At 35.0% G+C, this 25349-nt stretch overlaps 1 protein-coding gene across 2 annotated transcripts in view; it reads right to left on the bottom strand.

The window, feature by feature from the left end:
* Nucleotides 1-815: 815 nt before the first annotated feature.
* Nucleotides 816-25349, bottom strand: part of LOC131150619 (uncharacterized) — a 34779-nt gene continuing 10245 nt past the window's right edge. The window contains exons 2-8 of one of the 2 annotated variants that reach the window (XM_058101457.1): nt 24826-24903; nt 19842-19909; nt 19607-19747; nt 16153-16194; nt 1791-1936; nt 1308-1409; nt 816-1213 (exon numbers count right to left, since the gene is read on the bottom strand). In XM_058101457.1, coding sequence (XP_057957440.1) covers nt 1085-1213; nt 1308-1409; nt 1791-1936; nt 16153-16194; nt 19607-19747; nt 19842-19909; nt 24826-24902 — 705 coding nt within the window. In that variant the 5' untranslated portion in view covers nt 24903 and the 3' untranslated portion in view covers nt 816-1084. The remainder of the gene's footprint in view (nt 1214-1307; nt 1410-1790; nt 1937-16152; nt 16195-19606; nt 19748-19841; nt 19910-24825; nt 24904-25349) is intronic. The other variant, XM_058101467.1, reaches the window with a different exon arrangement.

Here is a 25349-nt window from a genome sequence, read left to right on the forward strand (position 1 = left end):
CTCATCAAAATGAAACATCTTAAAGATATTATTAGAAGGAGTTAATATATGAATAACATCCAAGGGATAGTCTTATGAAAACCATAAAAAAAATAATTATTGTCAACCCTTCATTTTTCCACTACAATAAATTCTTTGCTATCCTCATTACCCTATAAAAGGACACCCTCTCTCTCTTACCTTGAGACACATTGCATACTTGAATATACATTTGCATGCTTAAAGTAAGTAGGCATATAAAAATAAGATAGATAAAGACAAGAGAAATATCTTGTACAAGACTGGAGATATTTTATATGAAGATCGATTCCAATATTTTATATAAGTCCGATTCCAAATCATCTTATAATTTCTCCCAAGATGGTAAAATTTTTTATCCCATCCGCCCGTAGAATAAGCATAGCCAAACCACGTAAATTTATATCTCATATCTATTTTTTTTTTCTACATATTTTATAACAAATATTAATTTATACTTTATTTAAAACAAATCTAACGATTGCCTAAGCAAAAATAAAATAAAAATAGAAAATAAAAAAAAGAATACTATTCTTTTCTTTTTTCTTTTCTTCTTTTTTTTTTTCAAATCCTTATGTAGTTTCATTCTAGTGTTTCTTTCTTTCTACTAATTTATCTATTGAAATTTTCTTCTTGATGCACTCTAATTCTTTCCCAAAGCGTTAAGCATGCTGACTTCATCAATACATCATCATCCATCATATGAATCAAAGTATAAGATTGTGCAGAAATCAAAACCAATCATAACTCTTACCAAAAATACATGCAACAAGCAATAGGAAACAGAGTCACCATCATTCCTGTAATATGCAGTCAAATGCCACATATAAGTGCTTGAACCATTCATCATCTATGCACACCCATAAAGTATGTGAAGCTTGTGTTAATATTCTTGGTGCACTTCGAACCATTTCCACAGCTATACAACTAATTATGGACATAATTCAGAGGTTTATTTCAAAAAAAAAAAAAATGTTAAATCAACATCAGTTCCTAATCTGCAATTATAAATTGTAAAGTGAACACCACAGCAAAAATATGGCTAGTGTTCAAAAACCTATGGCAATCATGGAATTAATTTCCAAGCTTGATGCATAATTTCATCATTTATAAAAGGACGCAAAGACCACATGAGGCTGTAGCTCTCCAATTCGCCAGACGATGAATTGTGGTTTAGTGAATTGACCATTCTTTCCTGCAAAAAGGAAGTGACAATGCTCACGGTTCTACAGCGATAGAATCCTTTTACTGAAAAAAAATGCAGGATGCAAGTGGAGGAGTTTCATTACCTGCATTGAATAGTCTTGCTTCAACATACTGTAAATGATCGCCATCAAGGCAGCATAGTCAGTCGTTTCGGGTTTGCTAGGATGAGATAGCACCTTTTCCTCCTAACAACAATAAGTTTTAAACTCGTAAGGATTGTTGTGTCCAAGCAGGATGATAATTTCTAAGAAAGATAACAGCTCTTCCATCTACTTTAAATTTTTAATAAGCAAAAGACCCAATATTCACCATTAAAACTTAAAACTAGATCAGAAACAGCTAACTAGAAGAATCTCCTTAATGGCTTGGTAAAAGAAGAAATTTTAAAAAACAAATAATACAAAATATATAGAATAATATTCCATATGCGCTCAAAAACACAAAACAAAACACAATCAGAAACTAAACAAGCAAAAAACCAACCAAAGAAAGCACGGCTGTACGAGACATTTATGCATTAATAACATAAATAAAATAAATTAGAAGATGTATCAAAAACTAAGCACCCCTATCTCATCGGACGTAGTTGCCTGTAGATCCAACACATCTCCAGACTCTTCACCCCATGGTGGAGAGAGATTTTCATTTGCACTATGCAATTCACCAGCTACATCCTCCATGAGACATTCAAGTTCGCTTAATATGCATTTGGCTGCAAATCATGAAAATAATCTCAAATAAACAAGTATCAAAACCAAGAAAGATATAGTTCCAATAACTAAAACATACCCAGAGAATGATAACATGTTGCAAGGGAGAAATAAAATTGCAGCCTGTAGATGTACAATGAAAATACACACTTGTACCTAAAAGTAGAAATAAAAAATTTCCTAGAGAACTACAAATGCATCCACTTTCACAAAAGGAATAAAGTAGCCAATAGAAATACACGACAAAAAAACATAGCACGTGTACCACCAGCATGCAAATTAGATAATCCAGCTTTTTTCTTAATTATTTTTTTTACTACAAACAAAGAAGTAAATTAATAGAGAAAGAATATATAATACAGGAGAATATAATAAGGAATCCTTCAAAAATGAGAAAAAAACAGAAATTAAAGTAGAAAACAGAGCAATTAATACAAAATAGCAGACAAATCATGCATAAGGTACCCTTCACATGCAATTATGCGATACCCTTCACAAGTTTCATGAGCATAATCAACATATACAAATAAAGCTATACCAGTACTCATGCGAACCAATGTTAATGCTTTAAACTTGTGAACAGCTGTCAAATTATAGAGATGCAGAAACTCGCACTATCTATTAAGTAGAATTCTCAAATGATCAAACAAATAACTCCAGTTAGGGTACAATGTCAAATATTATTTCAAGTCATACTATATTACTGGTGCAATATAATGCTAAATTTTTCCTGTTTATCCTCTTATTCTTACATTTTAGTTGAGATAACCGTTTTGTGACAAACACCAAGTTTGAACGAGACTAATAATTAGCTAAATTAAAGAGAAAAAAAAATAGCCTGTAGGCATGACTACCAATAACACCTTTGCTAAAGAAAGATAGCAATCCTAGACAAATTTACAATAACAAGTCTTAAGCATTCTTGTGAAGATATGTATGGAGAGAACTAAGAATTTTGAGTTCAATAAAATATGCCAACAACTCGTCATTGTATTGCAGCCTGTAGATGTAATATGAGAAAAGGAATAAAGATATTATAAGGAATACACAAGACCTAAAACATAGCACAAGTACCCCCAGCAGACAATTTAGAGAATGTTAATGGGGTATAGTGAAACAATCATTTCATTTAGGAGGCTTGGCACCACATTTTCAATAAAGCCCTCTTAGGGAAATGGTTATGGAGATCCATGATTGAGAAAGACCATCTTTGGCGTGGGATCATTGCTGTGAAATATGAACTTGAACATAACATTGGATCTCCTAGGTTAACAAAGGACTACATGGGGTAGGGCTGGGGAATTTCATCTGGAAAGGCTGGAACGATTTTGCCTCTTGTATCAGGTTTCAAGTGGGGCGGTGGGGACAACATTTATTTCTCGGATGACTCATGGCACAATTAAGAAGCTCTTGATGTCTTATTTCCAGCCATCTATAATTTGGCAAGTGTTAAAGATGTCTGCATCAGTCAACATACAAGACGGGCTCTTTTGGAAAACCCCCTTCCTTAGAAATGTGGAAGATAGGATCTCAACCAGCTCACGGATTTTTACAGCTTCCAACACCATAATAGCACTGATCTTCCTATTTGAGCCTTCTAGGAGGAGGAGGTCTTCACTGTTAGATCCTTCTACAGGAAGCTCTTCCCTTTGGAGCCATACAGCTTCAATTTCCCTTGGACTCAGATTTGGAAGACAGCAGCCCATCACAAAAGTTGCCTTCCTTGCATGGGAGGCAACCCATGGTAAGATTTTGACTATGGATAATTTGCAATGAAGGGGTCTGTCAGTAGCTAACAGATGTCCCCTTTGCATGGCTGACACAAAATCTGTAGCACATCCTCCTTCACTGCGCTTGGACAAGTATCTCTGGAATATGGCGCGGACTCTGATCGGACAAAGGTGGGGGGTGGGTTATCGCTAACTCTGTGGGAGGGGATCTCTGGGCCTGGAAAGGGATTCGGGCAACAAACGAAAAGAGAAAGGCTGTCCCTCATTCCCCTTGCAATTTTCTGGTGCATTTGGAAAGAGAGGAATAGGTGAACATTCAAAAAGTCAACCTCAACAATCCAAAACAGCAAAGAACACTGGTTTGCTGCGGTCAATAGCTGGGCATAGTTGGTCTGTTATTAATGAATATGATGTAGCATAGTACACCTGTTATTAATGAATATGATGTAATCTTTGATTTGTGTGACACCCTTCAGGGTGCTTGATTTACTGTACCATGGGCCGGCATCCCCTTGATGCCTCTTCAATAAAGTTTCCTTTTGTTATCCAAAAAAACAAAAAAGGTATCCTTCACAAATTTCATGTGGATAATAGAAGGCTCATCTTTCTATTTAGACAGAAATGTTTATTGACTATCAATAACACCTTTGCGAAAGAAATATAGCAATCCTAGACACATTTACCATAACAAGTTTTAAGCATTCTTGTGGAGATACATATGGGAAGAACTAAGAATTAAGTCCAATAAAATATGTCAAACAACTCATCATTATATTGCAGCCTTTAGATGTGCAATGAGAATACACACTCATAGCATACATGTAGAAATAAAAAATTTCCTGGGGAACTACAAATGCATTCACTTTCACAAAAGGAATAACGATATTATAAGGAATACACGACCTAAAACATAGCACAAGTACCCCCAGCACACACGTTAGAGAATGTTAATGCTTCACATGCAATTATAAGGTATCCTTTCACACGTGTCGTGTGAATACAAGCAGGCTATGCCAATGCTCAAGTGAACAATGTCAATGCTTTAAACTCGTGAACCTCAGCCCAGTCCACAGAGATGCGGAAACACGCACTGTTTATTAGGTAGAAATTCTCAAATCATCAAACAAATACCTCCAGTAAGGGATATTGTTTTAATTCATACTATATTTGTTCCTATGCGATATTATATAAATTAATAAAATGATAAAGTAGAACAAATGCTAACTTTTTTCTATTCATCCTATCATTCTTACATTTTAGTGGAGAGAACCGTTGACAAACACCAAGTTTGAACTAAAACTGAATAGCTAGAATAAAGAATAAAAATAGCCTGTAGGCAGGTTGGGTCATGCACATTGGAAGTATGGAACGACTACACATCCAAATCTATATGCATGGACCCTGGATGCAGATATAATTATATAAGCATAAGTAAAGTTCCACGAGAGAAGGCCCATCTTTCTAATTAGACATATTTCTGAAAATGTTTATTGACTACCAATAAACCATTTGAAAAAAAAAAAAAAAACAAAAAAAAAGACAGCAGTCCTGGACATATTTACAAAGCCAAGTATTAAGCATTCTTGTGGAGATACATGGAAAGAAGTAAGAATTTTGAGTCCAAAAAAATATGCCAAACAACTCATCATTGTATTGTATCGGGATATTTATGGCATTTGGATGACAATATGTACAAATTCAACAACAACAACAATAACAACAACAAAACCAAGCCTCAAGTCCCACTTAGTGGGGTCAGCTATGTGAATCTTTTTCCGCCAATTTATGCGATTATGGACCATTTCTTTTGACAAATTTAGTGTTATTAAATCTTTTCTCACTATCTCATTCCAAGTTATTTTAGGTCTACGCCTACCCCTTCTACTGCCTCTCACAATAACTAATTCACTCTTCCTCACTGGCGCACTATATGGCCACTAGCACACTATATGGCCCTACGTTGCAAGTGTCTAAACCATCTGAGTCATCCCTCTCTTATCTTATCTTTTATAGGATCTACACCTAACTTACCGCAAATATGTTCATTTCTTAATTTATCTTTCAATATTATACCACTCATCCATCTAAGCAATCTCATCTCGTCAACTTTAACTTTTTGGATATTTTGTTTCTTATCGCCCAACATTCTAATCCATATAGCATAGTTGGTCTTGTAGCCGTCCCATAAAACTTCCCTTTTAATTTTAAGGGTAATCTACGATATCACAAAACACACTTAAAGCACTTCTCCATTTTACCCAACATGCTTTAGCTCTACGCATTACATCCTCTTGAATTTCTCCTTCAGCTTGTGTTGACTTTTTTGTGTCCGATCCCTAGTTTTGATAATGACAAACTGCAAGTTACTTATGTGTGCACTCAGTACTTGAACATGTATTTAATTCAAACACACACATAAGGCAAGAAAATGGAAGCCAGAAAGGACGTAAAGTGCACATATTCCTGACATATTCTATCAAGTTTTAGAAGAGCAAAGAAGAAGAAGACTTATTGTTTATTTTGTATAATGAATTTTGTTATTATTTGGTCTGTAATATTGTGGTTTGCAATAACTACATCTCATGCATGATAGGTTTTTGCTCAAAGGCCATAGTCTGACCATAGGGAACTCAATGACCATAGAAAAAACTCCAGTCGACTGACACCAAGTTTTTAGGCTAAATTAAAAAGCTTAGGTCGTAGACTGACCATAGGCCCCCATGCACATAATGAAAAATCCCTAAAAGATTAAATATCATACTTATAATTATAGGGACAAAACTGATAAGGTCAATCAGGACCTAGCTTGAATTTTGAAAGGACTTCGGGCGACTGAACTTAGAAGGTTAAAATGGTTCGGGCGACCGAATGTGTAAAGAGTCAAAAAGTTGACTGAGACCCGGGCGACCGAACCTAATTTGAACTGATTGTCTACGGTCGACCGAACGCTCAAAGTAACTTTTCCCACTGCCCCTGGGCGACCAAACTTGTAGTTCAAAATAAGACCGAACGACCGAATGGTGAAGTTCGGCAACCCGAACTATGGACCAAGCGCCCGAAGTCACGAACGAATGGAAAATCACCCTAGGTTCAGCCACCTGAACTTGCATTCAGTCACCCGAACCCAATAATAGACTTGTGTCTGTTCGAGCAACCAAACCTCTTGGGTTGCGGTATTTTTAAATGCTAAAATGGATTTAAAAATTAATTAAACTTTTAATAATACCCAGCGTGTACCTAACGGTCAAAAATTTCCCAAACTCCATATATACCCCTTTCATAACTTAGATTAGTAATTTTGATTAGCCAATTTTTCTCTCTAATTTTATCCTAATCAAAGTTCCCCCAAAACATGTTTTTATTGCAAAACTCTTTTATTGGGACAAATCTTTTATACTTTCCAACTCTCTTCATTATTCTTTGAAAACCATCTTTACAAGAAAATAATTTTTATAGGCATTTTGTTTTTCATTCAAGCCATTAACTCTCTCATTTTCTTTTTATTTTGAAAATCATTTTGGGAGTTTGCTTTGATATTTCTCCATATATTCGGTTCGTATTTGAAAGATATTTTTAGGAGAATATTTTATGTAGGGTTTAAATCTTTGAAGCTTTTTATCATATACATTTTTTTCAAAGATTGCAAAATCATTTTTTGAAAAGCACCCTTACTCTACAGAGCATAACTCATATCATATTAGAGTGCATGTATTGAGCTATACTGTTGTACATCATCTACTTAGTATAGAAGCTTGTCATTGTACACAAATTTTATTGAATATTTGTTGTATTCCCGATGTGTGGTCAAAAGAGGGAGACTAGCCTTGTGAATAGTCCCGGATTTGCTCATACCCGGTTAGGAGAGCACCGGATTGGTTGGTTCAGACCCAGTTAGGAAAACTAGAAGATGCACCCTCCTAGGAAAGTGTGCAAGGTGTTGGCTCCACCCGATGAGCTGGGGAATGTCCGCCCCGAAATTGTAAATGGTTTCTGCTCCCCCCATAAGTGAGCAGGGTTAGTGGAATCCTTGGGGGGTATGCCCAAGGCGGAGACGTAGGTTGGTTTGACCAAACCTCGATAACAAATCTGTGTGTAACTCTCTCCTTATCTCATTTACTTTCCGCACTTTAATTTCAGTATGTGTGTGCTTGTTCATGTTTTGTTATAACCATCTTGCATACACACAGGATTAATTTAAATGAGATATACCGCACACGTGTATGTCTGAACTCATAGTTTAATTATTTCACATATATGCGTGTACATTGAATGAGATATGATTTGTGGTGAATCGACAAAATGTTTAAATTAACCAAAAAGTTTTTAAAACCCAATTAACCCCCCCTCTTAGGATCACACCAATTCTAACAGCTTGCATAATAGATCCAAGGTATCAAAATCTACAAGTGCTATATATTTCTTCATCATCAAGTTTAACTTTGTCCTCAATATTTCTCCTACTATTACTGAAATTACATTTCATACATTCTGTTTTATTTCTACTTATCCTGAAGCCTCTAGATTCCAAAACTTCTTCCATAATTCTAACTTAACCTCTACTCCGCCCCTAATTTCATCAATCAATACAATATCATCAGCAAATAACACACACCATGAAACCTCATTTTGGATACTCTTAATCAGTTGATCCATCACTAAGGCAAAAAAATAAGGGTTCAAAGCAAATCCTTGATGTACACACCTATTGTGATTGAAAATCCTCTAGTTTCTCCATCTGTAGTCCTTACACCACTTATTACTTCATCGCACATATCCTTAATGACATTAGTATACCTACTACATGCACCCTTTTTTCCTAAAACCCACCATACAAGTTCCCTAAGTACCCTATCATACGCTTTCTCTAAGTCAATAAATACCATATGCAAGTTCCTCTTCTTTTTCCTGAACTTTTCCATTAATTTTCTTAAAAGATATATAGCATCTGTAGTAGATCTCCCAGGCATAAAACCAAATTGATTTTCTAAGACCTTCATTTCTAGCCTTAATCTTTGTTCAACTACCCTTTCCACAGTTTCATCGTATAATTCATAAGTTTAATTACACCATATTTATTACAATTTGGAATATCTCCTTTATTTTTGTATATAGATATTAAAGTGTTTTTCCTCCATTCATTTGACATTTTCTTAATTTTTATAATTGTGTTAAATAAATTAGTTAACCATATAATTCCATTATCACCTAAGCATTTCCAAACTTCAATTGGGATGTTACTCTGTCCTATAGATTTTCCATTTTTCATATTTTTTAGTGCAAACTTAACTTTGCTAACTTTAATTTTGCAAAAAAAATCTCATATTTTTTTAATTTTTTCCTCATTTATCAATTCTAAGTTTAAGTCTTCTATTTGGTCTTCATCAAACAATTTACTAAAGTAGCTTTGCCATCTTTCTTTTATGTCTTTTTCCTTAACTAGCTAGTCCCAATTTTCCTCACTTAATGTCATAATTTTTTTCACACAAAGCTGGTCCAAAGCCCGGGTAAAGGAGGAGGGTTGCGTTAGGTAGTTGACAGCCAGCGTAAAATTGTCAGATCACTATGATATGAATCATTACCGAATATTTGTTGGGAGGTCCCCTACGAGCGATGTGTTGCACTTGTACCACCCAAGTGTATCGAAAAGTGGGCGAGGATGGGTTAGGTCGTCGCTCCGAAGCGACACGCTGTGTCGGCGCCCAAGATCAGTGTCAATCCTACATCATTCTAGACGTGGGCCGGTAAAGAAGTTAGTTCAAGAAATTAGGATTAGATTAGCAACTTGGAATATAGGGATACTTACAAGTAAAAGCATGGAGATTGTCGACACAATGATTAGACGATAAATTAATATAATTTGTCTTCAAGAAACTAAGTGGATGGGGGAAAAAGCTAGATAAATTGATAAATCAGGATTTAAAATTTGGTACACTGGAAAAGAAAAATATAAGAATGGAGTAGGAATTATTGTAGACAAAAACTTAAAAGATAGCGTTGTTGATGTAAACAAAGTAGGGGATGGAATTATAAAAATCAAAATGGTACTAGGCTAAAAGATAATAAATATCATTAGTGCTTATACTCCTCAAATAGGCTTAGCAAAACATTTCAAAAGACAATTTTGGGAAGATATGGATAGTATTATACAAGGCATACCAAGGACTGAGAAAATATTTATAGGAGGAAATCTGATTATTTGAATGGACACGTTGGAAGGGATAATTAAAGTTATGAGAGGATACATAGAGGATATGGATATGGAGACAAAACTGAGTCTGAGGATATGATCTTAGACTTCGCTATGTCATATGATTTTAGTATAATGAATACTTGCTTTAAGAAGAGAGAAGAACACTTAATAACCTTTAAAAGTGGGCAAAATAGAAATCAAATAGATTTCTTTTTAACTTTTGGGTAGATCATTTATCATGCAAAGATTGTAAAGTTATTCCAAGTGAAAGCCTAAGCACATAACATATAGTCTTAGTGTTAGATATATGCATTAAAAAAACGGAAGAAAAATGCTAAAATAAACCAGTGTAAGATAACTAGGTGGTGGAACCTAAAGGGAGAAAATATAATAAAATTTAAAGATAAAATTATCAAAGATGGAGATTGGACTATAGAGGATGGGATAGATACAAATACTCTTTGGAGTAAATTCACTAGCTCTATTAAAAAGATTGCAAAAGAGATTTTAGGTGAATCAAGGGGAAGATTCTTGAATAGCAAAGAAAGTTGGTGGTAGGATAAAATATCCAAAAAGCTAAATTTGGTATAAAAAGTGGCAAAAATGTAGAAACGTTGATAACTTTGAAAGTACCAAGAGGGAAGAAAAGATGCAAAAAAGGTTGTTAGTGAATCTAATATAGATCATTTAATAGTTTGTATGATAGATTAGATACAAAAGAAAGGGAAAGTGATATATTTAAACTAGCTAAAGCTAGAGAAAGGAAAAGTAAGGACTTAAAAAATGTATAATGTACAAAAAGTGAGGATGATATTATCTTGATTAAGGATGAAGACATAAAAGAAAGATTACAAAGTTACTTTAGTAAGTTGTTTAATAAAAACCAAATAGAAGGCTTAAACTTAGATTTGAAAATGCGGAAAAGACTAAAAATATGAGATTCATTCGCAAAATTGGAGTTAAGTTTGCACTAAAAAAGATGAAAAATGGGAAAACTATAGGACCGGATATCATCCAATTGAAGTTTGGAAATGCTTGGATGATAACAAAATTATATGGTTAACTAATTTATTTAATACAATTATAAAAACTAAAAGATGAATGGAAGAAAAACACTTTAATACCTATATATTAAAATAAAGGAAATATTCAAAATTGTAATAACTATCGTGGAATTAAACTTATGAGTCATACGATGAAACTATGTGAAAGGGTAGTTGAACAAAGATTAAGGCTATAAACGAAGGTCTCAAAAAATCAATTTGGTTTTATGCCTGAGAGATCTACCACAAAAGCTATATATCTTTTAAGAACATTAATGGAAAAGTATATAATAGGGTACCTAGGGAAGTTCTATGGAAGGTTTTAGAAAAGAAAAAAAAAAAAGGTGTATGTAGTAGGTATACTGATGTCATTACGAATATGTACGATGGATTAATGACTAGTGTAAGGACTATAAATGGAGAAACTAGAGAAGTTCCAATCACCATAGGTGTACATCAAGGATCTGCTTTGAGCCCTTATCTTTTTGTTTTAGTGATGACTGAGTAAGAGTATTCAAAATGAGGTTCCATGGTGTGTGTTGTTTGCTGATGATATTAGATTAATTGATGAAACTAGGGGCAGATTAGAGCTAAGTTAAAATTATAGAGAGAAGCTTTGGAATCTAGAGGCGTTAGGATAAGTAGAAATAAGACAGGATATATGAAATGTAATTTCAATAATGGTAGGACGAATATTGGAGACAAAGTTAAACTTGATGATGAAGAAATAAATAGCACTTGTAGGTTTCAATTCCTTGGATCTATTATGCAAGTTGAAGGAGAAATTAAAAATGATATAATATATAGAGTTGAAGCAAGTTGAGTAAACCCTTGAAATTAAAAGGAAGTTTTATAATACGGCTATAAGACCAGTTACGCTATATGGATCAGAATGTTGGGTGACGAAGAAACAGAATATCCAAAAAGTAAAAGTTGTCGAGATGAGAATGCTTAGATGAATGAGTGGTATAACATTGAAAGATAAATTAAGGAATGAACATATTCGCGGTAAGTTAGGTGTAGCTCCTATAAAAGATAAGATAAGGGAAGAATGACTCATAAGGTATGGACATTTGCAACCTAGGTCACATATTGCGCTAGTGAGGAAGAGTGGATTAATTACTGTGGGTGGCAATAGAAGGAGTAGGGGTAGACCTAAAATAACTTGGAATGAGATACTAAAGATTTAATAGCCCTAAATCTGTCAAAAGAAATGGTTCATGATCGCATAAATTAGAAAAAAAGGATTCATATAGCCGACCCCACCTAGTGGGATTTAAGGCTTGGTTTTGTTGTTGTCGTTGTCCTTAACCAAAACAATATCATCAGCATTTTTTATACATTTTACACTACCTAAATCCTTATTCTTTTTGTTGACTTTTTGAGTCCAATCCCTATTTTGATGCTGACAAAGCATAAGTTTCTTACCTATGCACTGAGCTTTTGAAAATGGTTAATTCTTTGCATGCACGGATGGTAAGGACACAATGGAGCCATAAAGACCACAAAGATCATACTTCATGATGGCTTAATAGGAGGCAAAAAGATTGAAGGCATTTTTGTATTGTACTTGTAAATGCATTTATTATTCTTGGGTCTATAATAATAATCCAAGGTCTATAATAATTAATGCATGGTAGGAACTATAAGCTCAAAGACCTTAGACAAGACTTCGATCGACCGACGCCAGGTTTTTAAGCTAAATTAAAAAGCCTAAGCCGTAGACAGACCATAAGTCCCTTCACATTCACTTAGGAAAATCTACTATATCTTACAATCCATAACTATGCAAACAGGGGTAAACCACACTCAAAAACAGGACCAAATTCTTAAGTTTAAAAGGGCTTCGGGCGACCAAACCGTGCGCGTTAAAAACCCTTCGGTCAACCAAACAGTTGAAAAGTCAAATTGTTGACCATGGCTCGGGCAACCGATCAAATTTGAGCTGAATGTCCACGGTCGACCGAACCTTAGAGCGGTCACTTTTCACCTTCCATAGGCGCCCGAACCTTGAGTTCATTTTTACTCTGGGCAACCGAACTCTAAAGTTCGGCAAACCAAACTATTGACCAGGCAACCGAACCACGAGTAGTTTGGAAATTGCCTTAGACTCAACCAACCGAACCTTTCACCAGGCACCCGAATGCAAAAAAAGCATTTTCCTTCTGTGAGTGTTCAGACGACCGAACCTATGGCTCAGGCGACCGAAACTTTCAGGTTGGCCAATTTTTACCACGGGTTATTAATGGTAAAACAGGTTTATTTTGAGTTAAACTTGTTTAAAACATTTTTAATAATTCCCACTATCCCAACGGTCAAAATTTTGAGTATGTCTATATATATGAGCTCATTTGCAAAAATTAAGATGGGAATAGATATTTGATTAAGAAATTTTCTCTCTAAATTTCTTTGAGCTCCACATTCATATATAAGCCTAAATACTCCTCCTTTGCTCATTCCTTGAAAAATCTTATTTAGTGAGAGTATTGTGAGATATCCTACATTCCCTATACAAGCTTATACTCTCATTTGTGTAATTGATTGTTGATTTTATTGAGAGTTAAGCCCAAAAATTTTCCTCCTTGATTTAATCAATAAATTCATTTTGTGGGGAAACTTTTTATTAGCTTGTGAGTCTTTGCATTTTTATTGCAAGACTCTTGAGTTTGTCTTGTGTTTTGTAAAAAATATGTTTGACAAGCTTGTTTGCCAAATATCTCTTGCGCAAAAACTCTAGGAAATCATTTTTGAGATAATTGATTATACTCTTGGAAATCTTTGAAACCTTATTTGTGGTTGACATATTTATATATATTGTTTCAAAGAAACTTTGCTAACTCACTCTCACACTTCAATTGCATATTGACATTATATTGAGAATAGTTTCATATATCTTCACCGAGCTTATACTTCCTATCATATTGAAGTGCATTGATTATTATTGTGCTGAATTGTGGTACATATCTGCTTGTTTAGAAGCATTTAAATTGTGCGCAAAATTTTATATTCATTATTGTATTTCAGGCGTAGCCTGAAGGGGTGTTGATCTAACCCGCAAGAATCAGTTGTTAGGGTCTTCTCTGCCCCGTAAGGAGAAAGTGTAAAGGTTGAGGTCAACCCTAATAATTTGACCTGGTTGTAACCGGTGCCGCTCCATCCGTTAAGTGAGCATTAGTGGAATCCTCGGGCTTGTGAGCTAAGGTGGAGACGTAGGCAATATTGGCCGAAACCTGATAACATATCGTGTGTCTACTTTTAATTTCCAGCAGTTTATATTCTTACACATGTATGTTATATTCGATTTCTTGTGAATGTTGTGCATGATTTAATTTCCGCATATTACTTTTATCTGCGCGATTGGTGTATGCTTAGAAAGACCCTACGTTGTGTATATACTGCTGTTGGATAGTTATACCTAGGCATAAATTTTTAAATATCCAATTCACCCCCCCCTCTTGGGAATACACCAATTCCAACATTTTCTTTCTCTAGCCCTAACAAGTTTAAATATATTTCTTTCCCCTTCTTTTATATCTTATCTATCATATAAATTAATAAATGATCTATCTTTAGCTTCACTAACTGCCTTTTTTGCATCTTTTCTCGCTTATTTATACTTTTCAAAGTTATCCATGTTTCTACATTTTTGCCACGTTTTATACCAAATTCTTTTTGTCTTTACAGCTTTTTGGACATCTTTATCTCACCACCAACTTTCTTTGCTATTCGAAAATCTTCCCCTTTATTCACCTAAAATCTCTTTTGTTATCTTTTTAATAGAGCTAGTTATCCTACTCCAAAGAGTATTTGTATCTAACCCATCCACTGTAGTCCAATCACCATTTTGATCATTTTATCTTTAAATTTTATTATATTTTGTCCCTTTAGGTTCCACCACCTAGTTCTCTTACACTGTATTACTTTATCCTTTCTTTTCCATTCTTTAATATATACATCTAACACTAAGACTCTACATTATGTGGTTAAGCTTTCAACTAGGATAACTTTACAATTCTTGCATGATAAACGATCTACCCTTCTAGTTAAGAAAAAAAAAAATCTATTTGATTTTTATGTTGTCCACTTTTAAAGGTTATAAAGTGTTCTTCTCTCTTTTTTAAAACAAGTATTCATTGTAATAAAATCATATGACATAGCGAAGTCTAAGATCATCTCCCTAGGCTCATATTTGTCTCCATAACCATATCTTCCATGTATCCTCTCAAACTTTATTATCTCTTCCAATGTGTCCATTCAGATATACTCTTATGAATATTTTCTCAGTCCCTAATATGCCTCGTATAATACTATCCATATCTTCCCAAGTCTCTTAAGATTTTCTGCTAAGCCTGATTGAGGAGCATAATCACTAATGATATTTATTATCTCTTGGCCTAAGACCATCTTGATTTTTATAATTCTATCCCCTACTCTATTTACATCTACAATGTTATTTTTATGTTTTTGCCTACAACAATTCCTACCCCATTTTTATGATTTTTTTTTTTTACGATGTACCAAAGTTTAAATCCTAATTTATCAATTTCTCTAGCTTTCTCCCCCGCCCACTTAGTTTCTTGAAGACAAATTATATTAGTTTTGCTTCTAATCATTGTGTACAAAATTCAAGATAAATAATAGCAAAAGCACAATGCATATAGAGAAATGTGCATCAACTATCAAGTATATGTATAGAAAAAATCAATACATTGATAGTACTAATCATACCAAAAGAATTATGTGAACACAACTATATGCTGCATATTAGGCAAACAATAGAGAAATAAATTTTATAAAAATATAGAAGAGAGTCCCAATGCGGACAAGAGGAGAGAACATTTGAAGAAAAATATAACTAAAAAGCAACCCAAAGAAGGATGAAAGTAAATTATATGCAACTAGGGAGCTCAAAGATAAGCATATATCTTAAAATCAAGCATCTATTGAAAGAAAGCATTTATGAAGCTCAAGGACAGGTTGATATCATCAAGCATCAAGTTGAATTATTAAAATAAAAATTAAAAATTAAAAGCAAAGCACAAGCCAAGATTCCTCGAGCATTTCAAACAAGAAATTTAGATCCTCCATATAAGCCTCAATCTAATGGCACCTTAACCAGAAGGTCGCAGAAACAACCTCTCCAAATGCAGAATGGAAGTAAGGTGTGGAAAGTTAAAAATCAATTGCACGGACAAGAAAATAAGATATAAGGGCAAAAAAAAAAAAGTAACCTTTATTTTTAAAAAAAATGTTACCTTTACTTAGATGATCACGAAGTCCACATAGACTTGTATGTACTTCTGTGTGCACATTGCCCCATATTATGACCAAAAAAATAGCATATTGTGCCAGATTAATAAATTGCAAACATAATAAAGAAAAAAAAACTACACTTAGAATTCCCAAAAAAAAAATCCAAAGAATAGAAATGCATGGCAACAAAAAATATAAACAGATCAAGAAAGCAATAGGCAGGCTTTTCTTTATTGAAATTAGTTCATTTAGTTACAATTAAAGATTGCTCGAAGATTAAGGATCCATTCAGCATTGATGTTAAAAATTATGAAAATGAAAATCATGAATGAATACTAAAAACCAGAACAAAAACAAAATATTGAAAACTAGAAACTCATTTGGTTAGATTAATGAAAATGGAAAAGAATAAAAATTAAATATATTAAAATAAAAATAAAAATTAATTACTGATTAACTTACCGAATAATTATATTTTTAAACTCACTCTTTAGTACTCCAAGAATAATACCATTGTGTTAGAAGGTGAAAATCAATGAAAATATATTTTGGATGATTTCTATATTGTTGGGGACCAAGTTGACTTCAGAGCAATCCTTTTTTTTTCTTGCTTTGGGGTAGCATGGATGGTGTCCAAAAGGAGGGCAACTTCTTTTTAGTGAGATTCCAGGGCTTTAAAAAGAGTAGAAAGAGGGGGCTTTATGGATATACTGTGGACCCTTTGGATCAAAGAGGAATTTGAGAATTTTTAAGGCTCAAACAACTTCTACATATGTAGTGGGATAGACTTGTCATTCTAGCTTCACTTTAGGCACATTCTTCCAGGGTCGATGTCACTGTTCGACCTTCAAGGGGATTGGAGAGCAGTACTATTGTAGTTGTTTTAGTAGATTCTTGGAAGATGGCTTGTATTTTTGTCTTTTTTTTTTGGACAAGAAAAAAATATTTAAAGAAATGAGCAAAATACAATGATTGGGGGACAATATGTCCTCCTAACGACAACAGGCAGAAAACAAGAAAATTACAATAGAGCTGCCTTCCGATCCCTTCAAGGCTGGACAGCGACAAACCCCAAAATACCTTAATGAATAGGCCCAAAAAATGCCTATTCCATAAGTCACAACAAACTAAGAGGGGTTACACAATTGTTAAGGTTTTCGCATTCCTCTTGATTCAAAGGGTCCACCAGATGGTGAATGCTGCACAACATCATAAAACACAACCCTTCCAACATGTGCCAAAAATCCCAATGTCTCACGAGCAAGAAATATAAGACATTCCAAGGTGCCACCTAAGCTTCACCAAAAAAAGAAAAGAGAGGATTTTAAAGATTGTTTACCACCAGAAAAAGAAATAAAAGGCGAGTATTTGTTTTTTTGGACCCATGGCACAACAAGCACATATCAGAACTAAGAGATTTGTAGGGTGGTCTAGCATGTAACAGGCCATGCGTATTAAACTACTAATTCTTTTGACAGTCCTAGTCACATGAAGGTCCGAATATTAAAAGGAACCTTATCCAAATGATGTGGCTCCAAGGGAAGAAGTTGGAGGGATTTCTAGAAGGAAGAGGAAAAAAGATTTAAAAGACGAGACCTGAAGGATCACCCTCCCAAATCCAATGTCAGAAGCAAGGTGGTAAGCTCGTCAATGCTCTTCCATTGATATACCCAGAGAAATGGAAATTTTGAGAAAGAAAATTTCCCACAACAGTCCCCCTTTCAAAAAGAAGAAGAAGAAGAAAGAGAGAAAAAGAAAGAAAAGACAAACGATAAGGTGTGTTATGAAGAGTAGGAGACTTAAACAGATGAGGCACCATCAACTCCAAAGAGTTCTCACCCACTCAAACGTCCTCCCAAAACCAAGGCCTATTTTCATCAAGCCCATTACCCACTCTAAAACGGGTGAGAGGAAAGAACAGTCATGGAACCCAAGAAACAAACTTCTAAGGGCTTGCATGAGAGACAATGCCACTTCCCTCCTTATAAAATTTCGTCCTCGAAATTTGCCATCTATCACATTTTCCATCCTTAAGGAGAAACACCACAACTTTATTAATTATCCTCACTTATGGCGGAGGAATACCGTGGTTACAAGGGAGGGGTCTGGGAGATTACAACCATTCAAAGAAAATTCTCTGAAAACCATTCATACCATAGAGCCAAAACATTATCTATCCTACCCTACACTATACAAATCAAAATACATTCATTATTTACTTTTACTTACTAACTCAGCTCTAGGCTCCACTGAACAGATGTGGATATCTCTAGCGCATTTGTTCCTCTAATTCCCACAAAACTTCCTCAACTACATGATTGCGCCACAAAACTTTTACCAATGGAATCCTCTTTGTGCGTAGCTTCTGTTCCTTCCAATCCAGTCCTCCGCCCATTTCAATGGACCCCACATTTTCTTCTTATCACCTTGTGCCATAGGGAATTAAAATCTACCAGGAACCTCCAAAACCATTTACCAACTAGAGAAATTCTTTTTACCACGTTACGAAGCCCCAAACACCCCCAGATTTAGGTCTTCCAGCAACCTCCCAACTAATGAGGTGATGTCTCTTATTCTTCCAAGAAGACACATTAACCTCTTATGAGCACTAGCTACACATGTGGGGAATCCAAAAGGAAAAGTAAATAAAGATGTTGGAGAGGGAGGCACATATGAGTACTCGGGGATAAGTATGCCCTCCTCCACACTTTCAACCTCGTACCAAACCTCTTGATCACAAGGACCAAAAAAAATATGGAGTTAGGGTTGTACCCTCAAGAAGGAGACTAAGATAAGAAAGCTGCAAATCTAAGTAGCCACAGCCTCCAAGTCTTTATCGCCAAGTTGATGCCCGACCCTGTTCTTGGACAAATTGATCTTTAATTCTGAAATATTTTCAAAAATTTTCAACAAAATAAGGAGACAGCATATCCCTAGAGCTAGAATACAAAGCTTGGTTATGCTTGGAATAACGTTCAAGGGAGGGAAAAAGATAGATAAAATGGATTTTGGACAACCTACTCAATTTATTTATCTTTTAAATTTAGGACTCCATTTTAGAAGGTGTCCTTGGTGAAATCACATTACAAATCAGGCAAATGAGAAAGTGAGGAAGTGTTGAAACTTGAGTAAATAAAGAAGGGATTTTTTGTCCAATTAAAAAGTGTAAAACACTTCTATCAGTGCTTCTATATGTGTTGAGTGTGTGTGTGTGTGTGTGTGTGTCTGTCTGTCTGTCTATCTGTCTCTGTTTGTGTGTAGAAAACATAAAGCTAGCATTAATTACAAAGGGGGAGGGGGGTAACCAATGGAAGCAATGTGATAAAAGTATTGCTAAGAAAAAAACTCTATCTTTGACAGACTAGCATCTAATAAATAGTTCCAAAAAATTATGATTGATTAAAAGAAAACAGCTTCTTACAAGAAGTAAGATCTCCATTGTTTTCCAATACTTACACTTGCTTACGTTTTGTACACCATCACAAGCATTGATACAGCCTGCCTGAACATATGATTTAACCCGATTAGTTTCATTAACTTTAAGTATCTTCTCAACCAATTCAGATTTTGTGTTTATTGGAGAACGCCGAAGAAACTCTGTATGACAACATAGAGGAAACAATGTTACTGAAGGAATGCAAAAGAATCTCATCACCTTTCTGAAAATGATAAGCAAAATCCAAACACTCACCTAGTCCTTGTGAAAAGTCATCCAGCAATTTACTCCCCACAGCCACTAACTCTTCAAACTTTGTGACCCTGCCATGGGAACACAATATTAAAAAAATGCACTAACAAAATTAAATACTTGGGGCTTGTTTAGCAATCCTGAAAACTGTTAAAAACTGAATGGATTCAGTGGCTCCTCTCTAGGTTGCCTCTGATTATATGCAATCAACAATTGAAAGGAATGAAAAGCATCTGATGGGAGGTAAAATGATTGAAAACAGAAATTTTTAAACCCCCCCCCCCCCCCCCCAACTCCAAAAGAAATGCTAAATAGTAATTACTCAATTTAATAACCACTCCTCCAGCATAATTAAAACATTTTAACTCAAAACTCTGGCGACACAAACCATTTTATAATGCAAAAATGGGAATCATGATAGGAATAGAGTATTATACAATAATTCTTAGCTTTGAATGGAAAATTAATGTAGAAATAAAAGCATGCCCTTTAAAGTTAAAACAGAAATTCACACTCATTAAAGAAAATTTTTTAAAGTGCATTTACCAAATTTGAATATCCACATTACATTCAAGGTGCAACCATGGAAATTTTTATTTTTTTTGTTTTTTAGATAACAAAAGAAGATATCTTTAAGACTAAATAAATACAAGAGATGGAGGATAAGGCATCCTCCACAATAACAAAAAATTAATAACAATAGGCTGCTTTCCAAATCTCCTTGAAGATCATAAAGCAATAACCATCTAAAAATCCCAAAGGAATGTGCACAAAAAGAAGCAAGAATAATAACTTCCTGCTGAAGCAAAATTGGGAAGTCTCCTGATCCTTGAAAATTCCCGCATTCTTCTCAAGCCATAGAGTCCACAAAATGCAAACACTGCACATATTAGTATGTGCTAGAATTATGTTAGTCTTATGTTAGTATATATGAGTTAGTAAGAGTATTATGGTCATTGGTATGCACTACTTGACATATATTACAAATAGAGGGAGAGGCCTATTGTTGATGTTAGGTCTTCCGTTTTACCCAATCATTCAACATGGTAGCAGAGCAAGATCCAACCTAAACCCTACTACCAAACCAAAACTCAGCCATCGGCAGAAAGCACCCTGTCGCTGCCTTTCTTAGAATCATCAAAAGCCTTCCATATTTGACAACCAACCACATATCCAAAAACAGAACCCGCCGATTAGTAGCCCTGTACAATCTCATCACCGGAGACCAACCCACATGCCCCCACGTGTCAGCTGACTAACGGCAGTCCTGACCCCACACACTGGTGCATAAGAGAGTTCTTGGCCAGTTTTTGCCGCATTGTTTCTCCAGAATATCTTGATTTTTTCCATAGACCATAATATCTAGCTGTTGGGCATGTTTTTTGTTCAAAGATCCAACCTTTTTCGATGATGCACTCATGGCAATCCATTAGTTGTTATTCGGTATTAGTAAAAGCTATTGGTGAGTCTCTTGAAGCAGAGGACATACATTGATTTTGTCAGGTTACGGCAGTGTTATGTCTGGTTATTGGTGATTCGCACGTCGTTGACTCAGCAATTAAGTTTATTTGTGGTTGCCTAGCATTTGATTGATTGGTGTCTTGTGTAGGATAATATTTTAGGGGTTGTGACAGTGCTATGTCTGGGTGTTGATGACTAGATTGTGGTTGATTGAATGATTAACATTATCTGTGGTTTTTTCAGCTGGTCCGGAAATTCACCTTTTTTGTTGGTTGTGTTTGTGAGTGTTGGGATGGAGTCTATGAACCCCAAGAGCATTTTGTTTGCTGTGTATTTCTGATTTTCTGCTATATTGAGGTTGTTTGTGTGTTGGGATGGCAACCCCAACTACCAAAAGTGTGTTTCCCTCATCAGACAATTATTCAGGTGAGCATCATACTATAACTATCTCAAAGGAAGAGTATTCAAGGTTCTTACAATATCAGGCATCCCAACAAGCATCTTATCACATTGCATCTTTTGCTCAGAAGGGTAATTCTACCATCTTTATGTCATCTAATATCTCTCCCACTAGTTCTTGGGTTATGGACTCTACTGCCACAAACCATATGACATGTGTTACTTTTTTTGTCCTCGAGTATCCTATAAGTCTACCTCAAGTTACCCTTGATAATGGCTTCACTACTACAGTAAGGGGATAGGAAGAATAAAACCTACTTCCTCATCCCTCTTTCTTTTGTTTTATATATTCCTAAATCCCCTTTCAATCTCATGTCAATAAGTAAGCTTCCAAAGCCACTAAATTGTTATGTAACCTTCTTTCTTGATTTTGTGCTTATTTAGGATCTAAAGATGAGGAAGACAATCAACACAAGACGTACGGCTTGTGGACTTCGCTACTTTGAGTCGTACTCCTCCCATTGCCTCCACAGTGCAGCTACGCCATTTCAAATCAATTGTCGCCTTGGTCATCCATCCTTGGGCAAGTTGAAATAGTTAGTTCCTTCCTTGAGTCCAGAGCGTCTAATCTTGTGTGTGAGTCTCGTCAATTAGGAAACATCATCGTGCTCCCTTCACTTCTCGAGTCAACAAACAAGCGGTTAGACCTTTCACGCTAGTCCATTCCAATGTTTGGGCCCTAGTCGTGTCACGTCAAAATTGGGGGTTTCAATACTTTGTTACATTCGTCGATGACTACTCCAAGATGACTTGGTTGTATTTGACGAAAGATCGTTCTAAGTTGTTTAATACCTTTTGTGCCTTTTGTTCTCAAATAAAGACTTAGTTTGATACGCCAACCAAGATACTTCATAATGATACTGCTTAGGAGTACTTTAGTACCCAATTCACTACTTATATGACTAATTTTGGCATGATCCATCAGTCGTCTTGTGCACACTCCACAAAAAAATAGAGTTGCAACGTGGAAAAATCAAACATATTCTCTAAGTCACTCAAACACTATTTATCAAATGAATGTCCCCAAAGTTTTTTGGAGTAATGCCATGCTCACCGGTTGCTCTCTCATCAATAAAATGTCATCCTTTGTCCTTCTTGATAAAATCCTATCAATTATCTTCCCTGAAGCTCCTTTGTTTTCCCCTCCTCCTCGTCTATTCGATTGTGTGTCATTTGTCCATCAATTAACTCCAAGAACGGATAAGTTGGATCATTGTGTTATCAAATGTAATTTTCTGGCATGTTCTTATATTCAAAAGGGATGTTGATATCATAACCCTACTTTACATTGATTCTTTGTCTCTACTTATCTCACCTTTTTTAGTCTACACCATACTACTCTAATTCCTTGAGTTCTGCTAACCTTGATAAGCCCATTCCTTTGCCTTGGTTTCCAGATCCTAACCTATTATCTATGCCCAATCCTCCTACATCTTCATCTAGATTGAGTCCTTCTCGTTGCTTGGATCATCCCAATTTGCAAGTAAACGCACGATGACTCAAGCGAGAACAGCCTCCTCCAGCTTTTATGTCTGCTCCTCTAGTTCCTATTAGTATTACCGTATTAATGGTGGATGTTTCAGATTAAAATATATATATATCTATTTAATAAATATTATATAACAGTCACTGATTTTTACTTTAATTAAATATATGTTAAATATAATATATTAGTTTTAACATTTTTAAGATATTAACTACTACTTTAACAGTTTTGTATTTATAATGCTGGAAGTTATACTTAATTTTTTACCTATATAAATTGTGATCAAGCTTCATTTCAAGATACGGTTTTTCTTCAAAATAACTTTTATCTTCTACTCTTTATTGAAATTTATATTATGTTGGGTAACTAAATGGCACTACATCTCCTATAGCTCTGGTGTTTGTGAGTGCACACAAAACTGGGCCAATTGAATAATCCTAGAGGTCGTGCGCGCAATGACTATATGCACCAAGAAATGTTCTCCATAGCCACGAAATTGGCTTTAAGGACAATGATCCTTTCATGCCTCAACTTTAGATAAGTATTTATGTTTTATTTAATAAGTATTTATGTTTTATCTAATATTAATTTTTACTAGTAAATATTTTTCCTTCGATTATATTTCTAACAGTTCACTTTTAGATGATCCTATTTCTCATGATGTTGATCCTCCAATAGCTGTTCGGAAAGGTAAATTCACTTCTACCTGACATCCAATCTCTAATTTTGTTTGTTATGATTTCTAGTCACCCTCATATTATTGTTTTGTTAGTACTCTGTATTCAATTGCTCTTCGAAAATCTATTTTTGAAACCCATTTTGGGTGGAGGATTGCAATGGTTGAAAAGATGCATGTGCTAAATGATAATGATATTCTGGATTTGGTACCTCTTCCACTTAATAAGTTATTGTTGGTTATTGTTGGGTGTACAATGTGAAAGTCAATCCCGATGGTTCATTGGCTCGTTTGGAGGCCTGCCTTGTTGCTAAGTGTCACAAGCCTAGATTGTTTAGGGAATTATGCTTGCCTATGACTGCTTGTTTTGTGTGGATAGGATGGGTTACCATCATCTGGTTCAGGGAATTATGTTTGCTCATGTACCTAGTAGTAACAGCTTCAAATGGCCTATGCCGGCTTTGAGGGCTCTGCTGTGGGAAAGAAATAACCAGAAGCCCTAGAAGGATTCAACTAAAAAAAAAAAGATATGCAGAAAGCATGCTTGTGTGGATTCGAACACTGAATCCTTCTGCTGCACCAGCTTTTAAAAACAAAAGCCTCCTACCATTGCGCAACAAGATGAAAACCACAAAAAGTGATTTTTATCTTCTAATGAAACTAGGAAGAAACCATTTTCTTTGGGTTACCTACAACAATACAACCAAACGCATTTTTGTTTTTGATTTTTGCATCTGTACGAAATGTAAACGAAAAACCAGCGACAAAAATGATACCAAATGCAGCCTACAATAACGGTAGAAAAGCTTGTGCGATGCTAATGCCTCTCTTAGCATTCTTTCTTTAGTGGTACACTACTTTCGTTGATTTTTTCTAAAAAAAAAAATGGTTATGGTATAGATTACCGTGTTAAAAAATCTGAGAAAATCGTAGATATTGTCTCCTTTGATGCTATTACAAATTTGCCATCATTATCTTCCATTCTGCATAACATATCAAATAAAATTGAAACATTAAGATAAAGCACTTAATGGGCAAAGCTAAAATGCATCAAACTAACATGCACACTCAACAAAACAACAACAATAAAAACAAAAAAACAGAAATATCATAAAAATTTAAATAAGCAGAATTATAAATAATAATAAAAAGTGTCACCATCTACAGTACTGTCCAATGTGCTTTCAAACCAGTAGCCAAAATATTGTTGAATTACAATCACCTTCCATAACCCACTTAAACTTCGTCTTTTGCCTCAAAATACCCAACTCCCTAAAAATCACCTCCTTTCAATCATTAATCAGCTTTAACCTTTTCACCATACCACATTCCAAAAGACTCCCCTCTTTTTCATTTCTGTCCAACAAATTTATCTCATCTAAAATGTTGTCTTTCTTAGCCTAAAATCCCCCAAAAACTTCATTATTCC

The sequence above is a fragment of the Malania oleifera genome, chromosome 1 (assembly GCF_029873635.1).
Source record: "Malania oleifera isolate guangnan ecotype guangnan chromosome 1, ASM2987363v1, whole genome shotgun sequence".
Lineage (NCBI taxonomy): Eukaryota > Viridiplantae > Streptophyta > Magnoliopsida > Santalales > Ximeniaceae > Malania > Malania oleifera.